Here is a 16,099-nt window from a genome sequence, read left to right as displayed (position 1 = left end):
AGCAACGCTTCCAATGGATATGATTCTCAAAAGCTTGCACTTTGCAAAATATTTTAAACCTTGAATTTGGAATCTATAGAATCTTCAGATAACAGCTGTTCACATCACCATTTAGCAGAAGTAGCCGTTATAGCCCGAAACAGAAACCTATTCAATCGCTTCATTAACGCCCTACGATTTACAGTGGATCAATAGGAACCAATCATCATCACATCACCCAAACCGACCTTAATAATACCCAACTTACTAAATCCATATGCTGCTCATCTAAATAATTACTCAACAAAATGTAAATTACTGAACAAACTATTATATCAGAATGAGAATTAAAATTTCAGACTTTAAATAAAACAATTTTCCAGCATAAAATTATCAATACGTATATAGATGTTATCACAATGTTATTTCATGGTCGCGAATTCGAATTTTTTTTTTTCTCAGAGATTGTGCACTTAACGCTTTGCAATGTGTGAAAAATTAAGATGAGTTTGTGTTGCCAATTGATTTAAAATTTTGTGAGAAGATTGTGCATAGCCATGAGTAGATATTGTCAGATTTTCATGCTACACTTGCTGGATATTTTAATTAATTTAACGCATTTAAAGGTTTATAGTTTGATATAAAAGGAGAATGTAAAGTTGTAAGTTGACAAATTTTAATTAGACATAATAATTTAAGCTATTAAAATGAAATTCAGTGCCGTCATTTTTATCATTCTTGTGGTACATTAATCCATAACTCATTAGTTCCATCAAAAATTTTAATGATTTTCTCAGTCATTTGCAGTTCTCACACTCCAATCACCACAACGAGGAGGCGGTGATGCAGGTGCAGGTGGAGGATGTGATCCATCACAAATGAAACCAGACATGATAAAGAGCATGCTTGCCAAGTTTGGTGAAATGGCTAAAAATGGTGGATCACAATTTACGGATCTGATCAAGCAATTCGCAACAATGTTTGGACAAGGATGATTCTGTTGTTATTATCAGCATGGCATTTCTTTAACAAATTAATCACATTATTGAGTTACTTTATTTTGCACTACTTTACCTTATTACCACCTTATTACTGATGCGCTTTTCTGTGAAATAGCCTTAACACTTAATTACTTATCGAGTTAATGGAAATTGACTTGAATAATTCTAAAATAAACTTTTTAAGGAATGCTCTCTCAAATTTCTGTGTGCTTAATTGTTTTGTAGGAATATTTTTGTTTCTTGACCACAGCACTTCCACTTTTATTCGCTTAAACTAAGTCTCCATCATCCTAGTTATAATCAGAGAAAGGAAATCGCTACAAATTTAGGAGCAATGCAGAGAGGCTGATGTCGTAAAACAAATTAAAGTGAACTCGATGTACCTGACATGTTGTAAGATGTCCTATAGAAGCTCCTTTAAACAAGGTCTTCAACTTTGACTTTGTAGATGGCAAAATATTAAGAGGACATCCAGAGAATTCATAGAGGAAAGTTGTTGACAGAAATATTATTACATTTGGAAATTGACAAGCGAAAGCCAACGATAGGACCAATTTCATGCGGCATCTGAGGCAGGTCACGGATAACAATTGATCTGTACAGCCAGTGAAGTAAATAAGTAGTCGGACCCAGTTGATAAGTTCTAAAAAGTGAGTTTATTGCGAGTTAGAATCACTTAAACTGTAAAAAAGCACTCAAATCCGACTAAATTTGTTAGGATTGAACCCTAAAAAGTCATTGGTACCAACTGTCATTTCACAGCTTAAATCAGAATTCAGCTATTGAATTAAAAAATAAAACGAAAACAAAAAGTTTTTCATAGAAAAAAAAATCTCTTAATTTTTATTTTTCATCTTTCAGTTTTTAATGTTGAGAGTGTGTACATGTGTAGTTATTCAAAAAAATTGTTGATGTCTCTGTCTTACCTAAAGCCTTAAACACAATTTTTTTATTTAAATCTTTATTTATAATCGTTTATAAATTAAGACGAAAGTTGTAGGTAATAAAAAAAAAATAAAAATTAATAATATAAAATGCATGCATATGAAAAAAGAGAAAAAGTCGTTTTTTGTTTCATTTTAATTAATAATATTGAGTTTGATGTCTCACACTGTATTATATGGTAGCTCTATATTTCTTGCATTTACATTTGAGGGTGGTAAATATGTATTACTTGGTGGTAAATATGTGTTTGATGGTGGCAAGTATGTATTTGATGGAGGAAGGTAACGCTTATTTGGGAAATTTGAATTACTGAAAGGATTCTTTGTTGTTGTTGTTATATCTGGAATTTCAACTTCAAGTTCTGTGATTGGATGGAAACCAAGCTCATCGGCGGTATAACGAACTCTATATCGTCGACCATCGGCACCAGTGTATGAATAAGAGCCCTTAACAACAAGTGTTTTGTTGTCTGGCTTAAGTTTTCCCACTTGCTCAATTTCGATGCCGTTTTGTGTTCCCAATCTAAATGATCAAATAAAAGAAAAGAATACCAATTATAATTAAAGGATGGAAAGACTTCTCTCAAGTAATATTGAATATCAAAAAATATCATTGAAAACTTACGCAAACTTGAAGCTCTTTCTGCCTTGAACATTCTCTGAAACGACAGTCTTTGACTTCATGACATCTCCTGCAAAATTTGTTGGTTTCTTTCCATCATCTTTTGATTGATCAAATGTGAAGTCTTTATCTTGGAAAAATTCAGCATTCCTGTCTGGATTCGATTTGATTACAATTTTTCTGCATGTTGATGATCCAATTATTACTAAAAGTATCAGGATCTGCGAATTAGAAAGAAGAAATTGAATTTATTAGATTTGCTGCTTAAATTTTGTTTATTTTCTTAGAACCGTACGAATTGATAGAATTTGTAAGGTTTTCAAGATAAATTTGAATATTTTTCGGCCGTTATAATTTCAAAAATTGACACTTGAACTTTCAGATTATAATCACGCGAAATTTCAAAATGCTAAACTCAAAGCTTAAGTAAGATTAATTTATATCCACCGGTATACACCTTGATTCAACTTTTACTTTCATTGACGTGTGTTTTTATGTAAATATTTACCGCATAATCTTTATTTATTTTTTTATCCCAAAAATAAATTTCCACGCGAAAGCTAAGAAGCATGGATTTTATTTACATTTAAATTGCTTAATCTTGTGAAAAACAAATGCGCATATTAATGATTCACAAGAATTCACACAAAATGTCTATGAAATAATTTACGTATTTCAATAATTCACACATACTCTTCATCTACCATGCTATCATAAATATTAACAGCCGCCAATATCATTGTAACGGTTCGATGACAAATCCCCTTAGTAGTTTGCAGCATTAGCTTATTTATGATAATCATATGAGCAACGAATTAATTCAAGTGAATGATCATTGATAGCCGAAAAGTAAATGACACCATTCATTTGCCTCTTTCGGTGAACGATTTGTTTTATAGACGGTAATTATCTCATCGATCGTGTCCAATAATAAGCATATTCTTGTTGAAATGTGAATAACCACGATAACTTCTATTAGAAACTTATGGGGATCTCTTTTTATGACGTCTAACATTAGAAGGGATTGAATTCTGGCTAGAGCTTTTCTACAGTCAGAACAGCTCGAAGTGAACTCGAATTTTATATGGAGTTTAGCCGACTGTTACAAAATTCGAGTCGACTTCAAACTCCGTTTCAAACAGAACATAAGAAGCTCTTAACCTCAAAACTGTCAAACAGACATCATTTTCAATCATCCCCAAACTCCTCCAAAAACAGTGTAAAAGAAATGATTGAGAATGTTTTGTTATTTTTTTGTAGTGACTAAATTAATAACGTTTAATTAAGACATAAAAAGGTGGAAACTGAATAAAGAAATATCACATTATTAATCGCGTCTCTTTATAAATTTCTTGTTGTTAATGAAATAAAGATTCACGTTTACATTTTTCTTCATTAAATTGAGCCATTCTTTAGAGAGAATTCTTTATTGCGCTCCCGTGTGTGAATGAATGAAGGTCATTAATGAAGAAGAAAAGAAGATGGCACGTGAGATTTATTGAATATGCAAAATCAGAACTTATCGAAATGTTAATGTATGAAAATAAATGTTTATTGATGATCAGATCTGGTTGATGAAAGACTATATAGCTGGTTTGTTAAAAAATAGTCATTAGGAGCTACACAATGCGGCGAGTCGTCGAAGTCAGGGAAACTTTGCGTCTTACTATTAACACGGCATCGTAGCGGTGACTAATCAAACTTGTTGTACGATTTGGGATATCGATCGTTTTCAATTAAATTATGGTTAACTAAACGATGATTAACAAAAGTACCAAAAAGTATAATGAGAAATCATTGTCATGTTGTGTGGCTTAATATCACAAAGATGATCAAGGTTATGTCTGGTTATATCCACCAAAGAGACTAGATATCATTGAACTCTAAATTAAAATAATTAAGAACTCTTAAACACTTTTTTGGATATTTCTTTAAGAATTTCACAATACCGAAGTAATTTGCATTGATCAACAGTAAGGCTACACAATGATTCAAATAGTGAATTAGTTGGGAATTGATAGAATTCTATTAATTTCTGGTTTCAGAATGTTACTATGATTTCAATCAAATTAAGAACTAGGATGCATTAAAAGCAATGGTCTTCGAGGCCGAAAACAAGAATTCCCAGTCTCAGTCTCGAGATTTGTCGTGATTTCGAAGAATTCCCTTCTACATAGTACTGATCTTGGTCTCGAAAATTCGTTGTAACCGAGACTTTGGGAAATCCAAACTAAAAGTCACGTATGAAAGGAATTTCCGACCAAAACTATAAAGATCACTTGAATTAAACTCAAAGAAGATACAATTCCATATTGTCAACCAGTTTCGCTAAAGAGATTAACCTTGAAATGTGTATGGGAAAAGGAAAGTCAGATTGACAACTGATTAGACAAAAATAAATTTCATTAAATTTCCATAAATTAAAAATTCAAAACCTTTTTTTGTTCAAAAACCGTTAAAAATTGCAAATGAGCATATAAATGGAAATTTTATTCAAGACAATCCAATAAATGATGTCAATAAAAATGCGCTTTCAACATCCACGTGAGAATACCCTTGAAAAAAATATAGTTTTGTGTTTCATTTAAAACGTGCGGAAGAAATTTAAAGCAGCGTCACATTGTCTGTCACATAAGTGATAATGAATGAAACTTTTTTGCAACTTTTGTGTTTTTGTGGTTTCTAATTACCACTAATATTTCACGCCATCAGAGGCACGATGAAAAGATACAAGAAAATTAACAAGAGCTTTAAACTCGATAAAAAAAAGACACACACATACTCGAGTAGGAGGAGGAAATACACAGCACATGCATGTTCTTGAGTTTTATTAAAAAGACGACTGACGTAAATGATGTAAGCAGATTTTGGAGTGTCCAGTTTCCACTAAGCAACGGATGAAGAAGAGAAGAGAGGAAAGTTTTTTTTTTATTCATGGCTTTTTGAGTTATCGATAGAATATGCTAATTGGTATGAAACGTTTCGCATCTCGTTTACTATTTACGTGTTTTTGAGACTTTTCTGGATATATCAGGGATCAATTTAATGGAATTATTTAACTTTGAATTGGATGTTGTTCCTTAAAATATTGAGATTCAGATAGATAACAAGTCTTGTTTCAATTCCCGAATATTGTTAGATGTTGTGGCTTTAACAGGCTTTAACAGGATATTTTATGCAGCAAGATATTTGTTTCAAATGGGTTGAAAGCTTGCATTGCACTTACTAAGATAAAGATTGAGAAATCAAAATAGATGATTTTTTCCTGTTAAGAATATGTCAACTGTCGTTTAATATTCAAATTATATTTGCAACTACAATTAGTTGATCTCCCCTTTTATAGTTGTTAGTCCCCTTCATATAAATATTTCAGTCTGATTTTGAACCTCGAAGAATAAACATCATTATTATTTTAATTTAAAGCTGTATGGCATAGTTAGCCTGGGAAATTATTAAGTACACTCCCACAGCTGTTTAACTAATCCGTCACAGTAGCCTAGACTTCAATTTAGCGAATATACTAATAAATAATCTTAAAAAACAAACCCTTTGATGTCTATAATCAAATTCAACTCTGCAAAAGCTTCTTCCTAATTTGCATTCTATACTTAAAAGATTATTTGTTTCAGTTTTAATCACAAACAACTTAAAATAGACAACCAGCTGCTTAAATATATTTTCTATTCATAAATACATCAAAGGATTCTTTTCGACAAAAGACTCGAAACTATTTTATTATAGTTAATCTCTTCTTCATTCATAAAAAACATGAAAAATTATAAAAGTCTAATGGACATTCAGCTATTTTAACGACTCAAATACATTCCGCCAACAAGCAAGTTCCATTCAACATTTTAAACATGATATCAGAAGTTGAAATTTACAGCACAAAATATGAATATGAGTCAGAATTGTAGCTAATTTATACACGATTATATTCACATGGCAGTCTTTTTTTGTCGATCATGTATGGCTTTTTGTTTGATTTTCTTCCTTATCGTTGATTCAAATCTTATTGATGATTTATATTATGATTAGAGTAGTTTCTGGGTAGAACTAGTTGACATAAATTTTATATCTGCCAATTTAGTGAATGGCATGTCGATTAAAATTCAGATGACACCGCGATTTGTTATGTTTGGTCATATTCAGGTTTGTGTTTTGGCGTTAACATTTTTTTGTCATCAAAATTGACAGTTTTGCAGTAAATTCTTAAGTCAATGGTGGTCGTTATCTGTGAACGACCTCTAAGTCGTGGCAAAATGTTAGATTCAGGAATTCAGTTGATTGTTAGCAGATGGAATACTAAAGAGAATCGGCATTCTTTAAATTGCAGTCTTAGTGACCTTGTTTAATTCTTACATCAATGAATAACTGAACAAGTGCAAGAATTCTTTAATTTGAGATGAATTATCAAACGGTTTCCGTTTCCAACGCTATTCTGCATTGTCACATCTGCACATTTAATGAGCACATTAAAATTTATTAAATTTGAGTCTCATTAATTAAGACGAATGATGGGGAAATTTGATACTTTAAACATTCTGTCCATAATAGCTTAATACAAGTTATCTATTTATAAGATAAATTTATTACATCTTCATATAAATATCAAATACTCGTGTGAATCTAAAACATATGATAGCAAGTCAATTATGACCTTCAACAGAACAACAACAGAAGATATCGCACAAGCGTCATCGCTTTTTTGTTTTTTAATGTTTTATATTCCATCCAATCGGCTTATCATCGACTTTAATCTTAACCCGAAATGGGTTCTTTACGGTCCGAATGGATATTTATTTTGGATACATGATTATAATATAAATGTGATCAATGATATCACTCAGATCCATCATCTATTGATTTAATTAGAAGGGCTATAATCCAATCAATACACGAAAATTATTCATGAATTGTATAAAAAAAGAGCTTGTGATGAGATAAAGATCAGATCTATTCTTCCTATTATTTGAGTAGCAATCTGAGCATATGTTCGGAAGGTATGAAAGGCATAATAAGGGTTTGTTTACATATGATGGACAAATGATAATCAACAGAGCGTTTGGATCAGTGCTACTTCAACTATGTATATTAAACTCAGCGCACTATGGGTATTGCGATGTCTAGGGCATGCGATTCATGGAATTTCCAAAAAGCAACTAGTGTGTCGCAGCACAAAGTTTGAACTACACTGCAATATTAAGTCATATCCATAACATAATTCACATCACTTTTAAAAGACCCTTAAATGATCCACAACAAGATAAGAAACGTGTAAAAACTAGAAGCAGCTAGAAGCCTCTCAAGTTCATGTTTAGACAGATTAATTTGTTCAGATCATTAAATTGCTAATGATTTAATTATTTTAGACGAGACATAGATATTAATAATTTATTTACAATAAAAAACTGATGACAACAAAGACATAAAATATTGAATAGAACATCTCCTGGATTAATGTGAAGGTTAATGATCATGTGAAATGAACACAGATGTGAATAGTCTACATAATCATGTCCATATATCATCAAATGTCTTAAATGTAGGTAAAGGGAAAATGGTACGATAAGTAAAGATAAATTAACTTGAACTTGAGTGTCAAGAGCATCGACAATTATGAATTAATCACATTTGTTTAACGATATATGCTCGTGCTGCACACTTAGTTATGGAATGGGTCAACAAATATTTCATAATCTTTTGAGGTGTTAATTTCAGTGCATTGTAAGCACAAACGTGCCACTAGATTTTTGATCTTGTTAGACCGCACGTAGCTATACAGGGATCAGGTCATTGGCTGATAAATTAAAAGCTTCTGAAATGTCTCAGAATTAATTTGTCACAACAAAAAAAAATTCTAGTCCTGCCGGTTCTTGTAGCATTTCCATAAGAATATTGCAGACACGAGGAGCCATTAAGCAACCGTTTCATTTATCATCCATTATGTATTCTTAATTAATCTGATTTCTCAAGAACACCTGCTTTAATTATGACCAAAAACCAGAGATGCATCATAAATAAGCGATGATCTCATTCCTAGTTCTTTTTAAGCATCGCATATCCTTTTTGATTTATTGCTATAATTCTTTCACTGATTGTGCTTTATTATACAAGTTTTGGAGCTTATAGTCATTTTTTGGTGGACGTAACATCATGAAAGATCAACATTTGATTAGAATGAGGTAATGCTGTCCTCTTATTCTTCAATCTTCAATATTTTGAATAGGAAATAGATTAAATTTTTTGTCTGTGTCTAACCAAAAACCTGTTGTCGGAAGTTCCTTAAAGCCAATGGACATAAATGCATCGTTGTCCATTAAGGATTTGATTTATAATCTTTTAAATTTTCAATAATAAAAAATTCTTGTTCTTGACAGTACCAATGGCCTTTGATTTTCAAGAAAAGAAGACTAAACATATGTTTGGCAATCTGCTCGGAACTACCATTATAGATTGATTTAAATATTTTGAATTTTCGCTTGTTTGATTCTTATGATTTGCAATTCAGATTCATTGGGGGGAATATCTACACGGGTAGAACGACACTTTGCATTTATTAGCAGGTAGAGATAAAAGACGTTGTGACAAATTAGAATATTTTTATATAGGACTGCTATATACTAGTTGAGCACGATCAGTTTTCATGTCCAAAGAGCATTTTATTTAATATAAATCTATTGTATGGATGCAAAGGTTTGTTGCTGAACATCCTCACGTTTTTATTGCAACAGTTATCAATGGAGAGACAGGCACACTTGCCAAAAAACTTTACTCTTTCTCTTATTTTATCGTCGAATTTTATAGCTTTAGTGATGATTGTGCTGGATGAATTATAGCAAAGTCATTTTTACTGACTGGGGAGTCGATTTCTGACTTAAGTTTCCAAATGGACGATAAAAAATGGCATTTAAAAACATATGGATAAAAATGATTGTTTTGAGCAGTATTTGGTTTTTTTTTCTAGGTTCCTAACTTGATAATGATTTAAATGACAGAATAGGGACCGAAAAAAGCTGGTTTGATTCGAAAAAGAAAGCTTAATCGGATATAATCTCAAATTGAAAATTACTGTATTTTTTTAGAGGTTATTGACTTACGATATCAATTCCAAAGCAACAAACAGCTTGAAATTTGAGGAATTATGTTGATTCCAGGCAAATCTATGCCACCAGACTTTATTACAATAATAAAGATGTTTATTCTTCGAAGTTCAATAACAAACTAAATATTCATATGAAGGGGACTAACAACTATAAAAGGGAAAATCAACTAATTGTAGTTGCAAATATAATTTGAATATTAAACGACAGTTGACAATTAATTTATTCAAGCATCCTTAATCACAAAATAATCACTAAATCCTGCTTAAAATCCGCCTTACTAAATGAGGAAACATATCAAAACCATTCAAGTATTACGTGCATCAATGATATCATCACGTCAATAACCTCCAAAAGCTTTAAGTCATCGAACGAATATAATTTCTTACTTGTTTCCTTTACAGGCCGTATGGAAAGTCCAATAGATTATTTCTGACACGTGAAATTAAAAGACATTTGGCTGATCAAGTCTCGATTTCGTTCTATATTCCCCATATGTGAAAAAAGTAAGAACATTATTTTATCCCACCTTTATTCCCGAATTTAAGCTCTGAATAAATTTTCTTGTTTTTTTTTCAGCGAAATCTCGTTTTTGTGCCGATAAAAAAGAAACAGTTCTGTTACATTCACGTTCAGATCTTTTTTGAGATAAATATTTCGAAATTTATCACTTAATGGCCTCTCTTTTTACAGCAAATATCAAAAAAAGAATGAACACATCGATCGTATGAATCATTAGAACGACAAACAAGGAAGGAGTAGTGACATTAATGTTGCTTCGTTTGTCTAATTCTTCACAGTAACAACAGGTTTTTTTGGTTTTTGGCTCATCTTTGCCCATAAAAACTTCTCAATTAAATCTTTCAACACAATTCACGGCAACAAAAGAACCATCGAACTTAGAATATTTTAATAAATTGTTGCAGATGTTGATTGGGGATTGTTTGGCAGTGATGTCTAATGTTTTTTTGGGTTTGGAATGAATATCCTGAGCGGTACGAATGAAGAAAGGTCTGGTAAACTTCCATTATTAACACCAAATGAAAGATGCCTTCGTTTGGCGTCTACATGGCTGTTGTTCATATGGCGAAGCCTTCTTCACTTCTATGACTCCGTCTATTTTGTCAAATAGGGTGAATGGTAGGAATCTAGGTCTTGTCCATTAGGACTGAATTTGCCAACCTTATTCTAAGTAAACTGCAGCTTCGTCGTCCTATTCGGATTGAAATCGAGTTTGTCTCACTCCGAGATGTCATTTATGGATGACCTCCATAATTAACATTAGAATTAAGACTATAAATTATATATTTATGTCAAAAATACAATAGACTTGCTGGTCTATTATTTTGCAATGCATTTAAATCAATATTTTACTTTTTATGAATGCGACCGAGAGGACAAAAAAAAAGTCTTAAAATTATTCCGCCGAAGAATTGTTTGACATTTAAACATCATAATATATATATTTTCATCTATATATGTTATGTATATAAATATAAAAATATATATCTACAGATTTTAATTTTTCTTTCCTAATCTCATTATGATACTAATCGCTTGAAGGACTCACATATGCAAAATACCGCTTAATGTATCGTTTTACATCTTTCATTTTTTTTTGTTTCTTTACGTCCATATAGCGTGTGAATATGATTAGCCGTTTTATGTCATCCTATATCGATTGTTTAGTTTTATTACTTTTAGTTTTTATAGTCTTATTACTTTTGTATCGCCCACAAATACGTGATCATCGGAAGTTTACACTTGTTAAGAGATCACTAGGAAGTCATGTATGAGGAAATGTTGAACAAAAAATGGTTCTACTTTTCAATTATTGACTGCTGATGATTCTTCACATTTGGTATATTAAGATTTTTTTTTATAAGACCCGGATATTTTGTATATACTACTTATCTTTTCGAATTCCCTGGTGAATTAATTACTTATTTATCGATTCTCAATATATATATATATTTTTTGTAGACCTTGAAATCGATTACAGAAGATCTGAATGAGTGGATAAGGCAGTAAAATTTATAGTCTTATTTCTAATATTTTGACAAAAAAATAATGTTGTACAATAAATTGGCTGGTTTGAAAGCTAAGATTTTGAATATTTTTAAAGGTAAATGAAGCTGGTTCCTCTTAGCAGCAATGGTATGATTGGAAGTCAGCTAATTGTCTCTAATGAACCGGACTCGACTGTAATGACGAGAGCATTTTGCTAATCAATAACAATCCATATAATGATTGGTTTCTGTTGGGAATCGAACCTAAGGACTCACAATATAGTGATACAGATTTCCGGTCTGTTACCTAACCACTCGACCACAGAGGCCCTTTTCTAACACTGCTAAATTCGCTTATAAATGGCTCGATACCTCAGAGTCCACTCTGTTCAGACACAATATAGTCATGCGATAGTATTAAAGCGTGATTCTGGCCTGAGGGCTAATGTTGCATTTTTAGCCCTTCATCGTCATGCACATATGTCCTTCCAGGTAAATAAGTCACTAATTTCATAAAAATCATTCCCGGATGAACCAAAAAACAAAAGTCTCCCCAACACTAATGTCTCCTATTAGCTGATATTCAAACAATTCTAAAAAGTCAACAACTATTTCAAAATTTTCCAAATCCGATACACAACAAAAAAAAAATTCCTGCCGAGAATCCACATTCGGTAAATTCTTTTAACCCAAAACAAGTCGCATCTGAGCACGTAAAAAAACTTGAAATCCAAACTCTTCTTTTTATCACCAAGTCAGTTCAGCAATCGAACATATGGCTTGAAAAATGTATCATGTTAATAGCACTAAAAAAAATATCGAAATATCACCAAACGCATTAATGGAAATGATCTTATTGAAGCTGTAGGCAGCTGGCTAGACTACCCAAAGAGAACGCGAGTTTCTCACGTGAAGTACGCTTTAAAATTTTATGCAAAATCTATTCAGAAATATAAAATAAAAAGTTTACCGCTTTCAGGAACCAAAAAACTTTGAATAAATTATAAAAACATTAAATAAGCGACGAAAATATGCACTTTTTTATAATATTTCTGTGTGTCTTTAAGTGCTTTTGATTTCGATTTGATTAAAGAAACGTTTTTATTGTTTAAGACAGTGGTGGACACACTGTGTGCTGTGGCACAATAGTCCTAGCCACAATTTGTTCAACGAATCACACAATCCCAGTTTGATTGATTAGAAATGCGAAAAAGCATTCGAATTCAATTAAAATTACGAATCCCTGGGATCGAACCTAGGAACCTTTGAGTCGACTGCCGGACTTCCTAACTAACTAGACCATTGATGGTATGCCTCGACCAAAACCTCACACGACATATGGTTCAAGTCATGTTCCAAAAATATTTAGCAACACACTGGTTGTCCACGACTGCACTATCGTGTCGCATCACACAAGTTGCCCATCACTGACTTAAATATTTAACAAGTTCTTTAAAATATCTTAATCCGCCATAAAAATCAGATGTGAGCTTGAACTGAAGTGCATATTTTGATTGAAAATTAAGCATCGTCATAAACTTCTGTATTTTTTTTTTTGATACATCATGTTATAAGTGTCATAAAATTCCTACATATGTCGATCATATAAAAAAAAGATTTGATTGGTTTTTAACAATCGTAGATTGCAAAATTTTTTGGATTTATTTCCTTAAACATCGTAAATAAGGTCAATAATCTAAGCGAAATTTTTGGCAAATCGCTATTAAAAATTGAAGAAAAAGTTTTGGAAATATTGACATCTGGCCAATAAATATTTTTATTGATTGCATTAATAGCTGGGAAAATAAGGGAGGATTGCGAAAAAAAAGAAGTTAATTCTCCTTTATTATTATTTTGGATGTTGATGGTCAAAAAACTCTCGAGTCGTGTCTTCTAGCGCAAAAAAATATACGAAAATTTGAATATATTAAAGTCATAAATTTCGGCATTAATCTTTATCGGCGATATTAAGCCTGACTGGGATAAAGCTATTTAAACAATTTATTAAAAAATATTTTAGATCAAAGGAATTTTATTGATCCTACTTAGTCGATAACATGCGTTACAGATTTACTGTAACGAATATCTCAATGGCATTTCTAAAAAGGGAATCGAATTGGAAAGTCCTTGAACTAAAAGCGCCGATCCCTTTCTCATCGTAAACAAACAAACGATTTTTGGTGGATTAAATTTCAAAAAATTTGATTTTTTGGAAGCTTTTGGAATGGATTTGTGTGAACGGATCGAGAAATTATTTTGTAGACTTGAATTGAGAGTTTAATTGACTAGTGGATTAAGCTTTCAAATGACTGCTTTCAAATGAAACCTTATTACACCCGCCCAAGAACTGCAGTGTCGGTAATCATCAATGATCAAGGAATCACCATTTTAATCACATTTAAGAATTACTGACACTTTAAGTTGCTTTAAAAATCACCAAAATTGTAAGTATCAACTGACAAAATAAAGTATTTTGAGCTTAAAGCTGTTTACAGCATATTAAGTTACCAATTTTAAGGGATTATTGGCCCATTAAGAGATTATCACATTACTTACTCCTTATAAAGTATTTTAAAGGTCGAGTTCTATAAAAATACCGCAAATATTTCATCATAACTCTTATATTCTAGTAAGGACACTAATCTCTGTCAATAAATATAGAAGAACTCTATCAAATTTGAATTTGAAAGTATTTTCAAACAAAGTTTTTCACACATCTATAGTTAGAACTATAAGCTCATTCAAATAAATTCTATTTATGGTTGGATGATCGAATGGATGTCATAAAACAAAATCTTAATTGTAATGCAAATGTTGAGGATTTTTTTCGTCAAAAAATAAAATAAATTAAGATTTAACAAAGTATGCATTGTTTTTTGAGGATAAAGTTTCAATTAAAAGAAGTTCCAAAATAAATAAATAAGAATTAAATTTAATTCGGCTCATAAAGTACCAAAAATATATTCTTCACTGCAAATTGGCACATCAAACTTCCCAGAAGAATATTTTTTGATAAAATCATCAATTTCTGTATTTAAATTTAAAATTTTTCATTTTCTCCTTAGCTAATCAGTTGAACAAATCTTAAAATCATTACCAGAATTTCACGACCTGAACGTAAAATTTGCATTTGTGAATGGATTTCTTTTGGCATTTTGTGTAATATTTTTAGTGCATTTTTGGAATAAAAGGCAGCTTTATCAAACACTTTGTCTGGTCAGTCGTTAAAAACTGTTTAACCAGACATCGCAGAGTCTGTTTATTGAGTAATTGACGCATCACATAGTCTTAAATCTTGTAATCATTCCTAAATTCGATAATTAATGATTTTAATTTCATTTGTAAATATACCTGAAGTTGGTTAAGAATGAAAAATTTGAACTAATTTGGAAATTCAAATTTCGAATAATCGTTACAAATGTTATTAATCAATTTCTGATCGTAGAGATAAATGCGCTGAAGTCAATCGATAGTATCGAGTACATTTTCAAATTTTGTGTTTCTTATATACATCTCATATTTATCATCACAATATTTCTTCATCCAAATCGAAAAAAATGTGAATAAAAAATTATTTTTTAGCAAATAAATTCGCGAATTAGGTAATAGTTTATATAATGATTTATCAAGTGATTGCCGAAATATTCTTTAAAAAAAAAATTTATTGTGTCTACTTACTCCGCTTCCAATTTTCATGATGTCTTAATTGTTTTGTTTTTGAAATTATTTTAATTAAATAAAATGAAATTTTTCAGTCGTAAAATCAAATGAAAAATAAATTTATTCTCTTGTCAATATATATTAATTCACAATAATGCCGTGCACACAACTTATCAATAGAACATTCAAAGAGAGACTAAAATCATCTGTCAAAAACAAAATTTCTTATGCGATTCCCGTTCACTCGTACGACAAATTCTTGTTTTCTCAAAAATCACAAAATTCACACAAAAGAAAATTATCAAGTAGATGGCTTTTTTTTTTATTCTTTTTCGTCGTTAAGGCACAGGAGAACTAACTTTTAAAAAAAGCACCAACTCAAATGAACATCGAAATGATACTGAAAATTTTTTTTATGAAAAAAATTATTTTAAAAGATTTCGTACAACTTCATCCCTTCTCAAAATGAAGAAGAGGAAAAAAAAGATTGCTTTAACATATTCGAAAAAAAACTTACTTCAGTGTATATGTGGACATTCTTTTTTTCGGCAATATATAAATCTTTTGGCGAAAAAAAAAACTTTATAACCGCACGTTGAGAAAAAGTTACACGAGAGTTTCAAACATCGAAAAAAGATTCTGTTCCAGAGTTGGTTGGTGGGGTGCTGTGATTAAGTGTCTGACCTAGATCAGTTGGGGATCTTGACTTGGCTTAATCCGGATTACACCAAATTTCCGGGTGCCGCAATTCCGGGATTACAAAAATTTCAATCATTGCACT

At 31.3% G+C, this 16,099-nt stretch overlaps 1 protein-coding gene across 1 annotated transcript; it reads right to left on the bottom strand.

Annotated features, from left to right (window-relative positions):
• Window positions 1–2,042: 2,042 nt before the first annotated feature.
• LOC139095107 (uncharacterized) lies at window positions 2,043–15,703 on the bottom strand. The gene is made up of 3 exons (XM_070646359.1): window positions 15,337–15,703; window positions 2,550–2,767; window positions 2,043–2,447 (listed from the first exon to the last, which is right to left on the bottom strand). Exons 1-3 carry the CDS (start codon window positions 15,352–15,354, stop codon window positions 2,087–2,089), a joined length of 597 nt encoding a protein of 198 aa, XP_070502460.1. The 5' UTR covers window positions 15,355–15,703; the 3' UTR covers window positions 2,043–2,086.
• Between the last annotated feature and the right edge of the window lie 396 nt (window positions 15,704–16,099).

The sequence above is a fragment of the Chironomus tepperi genome, unplaced genomic scaffold (genome assembly GCF_022539635.2).
Source record: "Chironomus tepperi strain 1889 unplaced genomic scaffold, CSIRO-AGI_Ctep_v1 contig_359, whole genome shotgun sequence".
Taxonomy (NCBI): domain Eukaryota; kingdom Metazoa; phylum Arthropoda; class Insecta; order Diptera; family Chironomidae; genus Chironomus; species Chironomus tepperi.
Note: the sequence above shows the minus strand (reverse complement) of the source record. Positions and strands in the feature narration are given on the sequence as shown.

Bases quoted from the DNA above. Each gene is read 5' to 3' on its own strand.
- LOC139095107 (XM_070646359.1), bottom strand. The intron at 2,448-2,549 runs GTAAGTTTTCAA...TTGATCATTTAG, and splicing joins AGAAAGAGCTTCAAGTTTGC to ATTGGGAACACAAAACGGCA.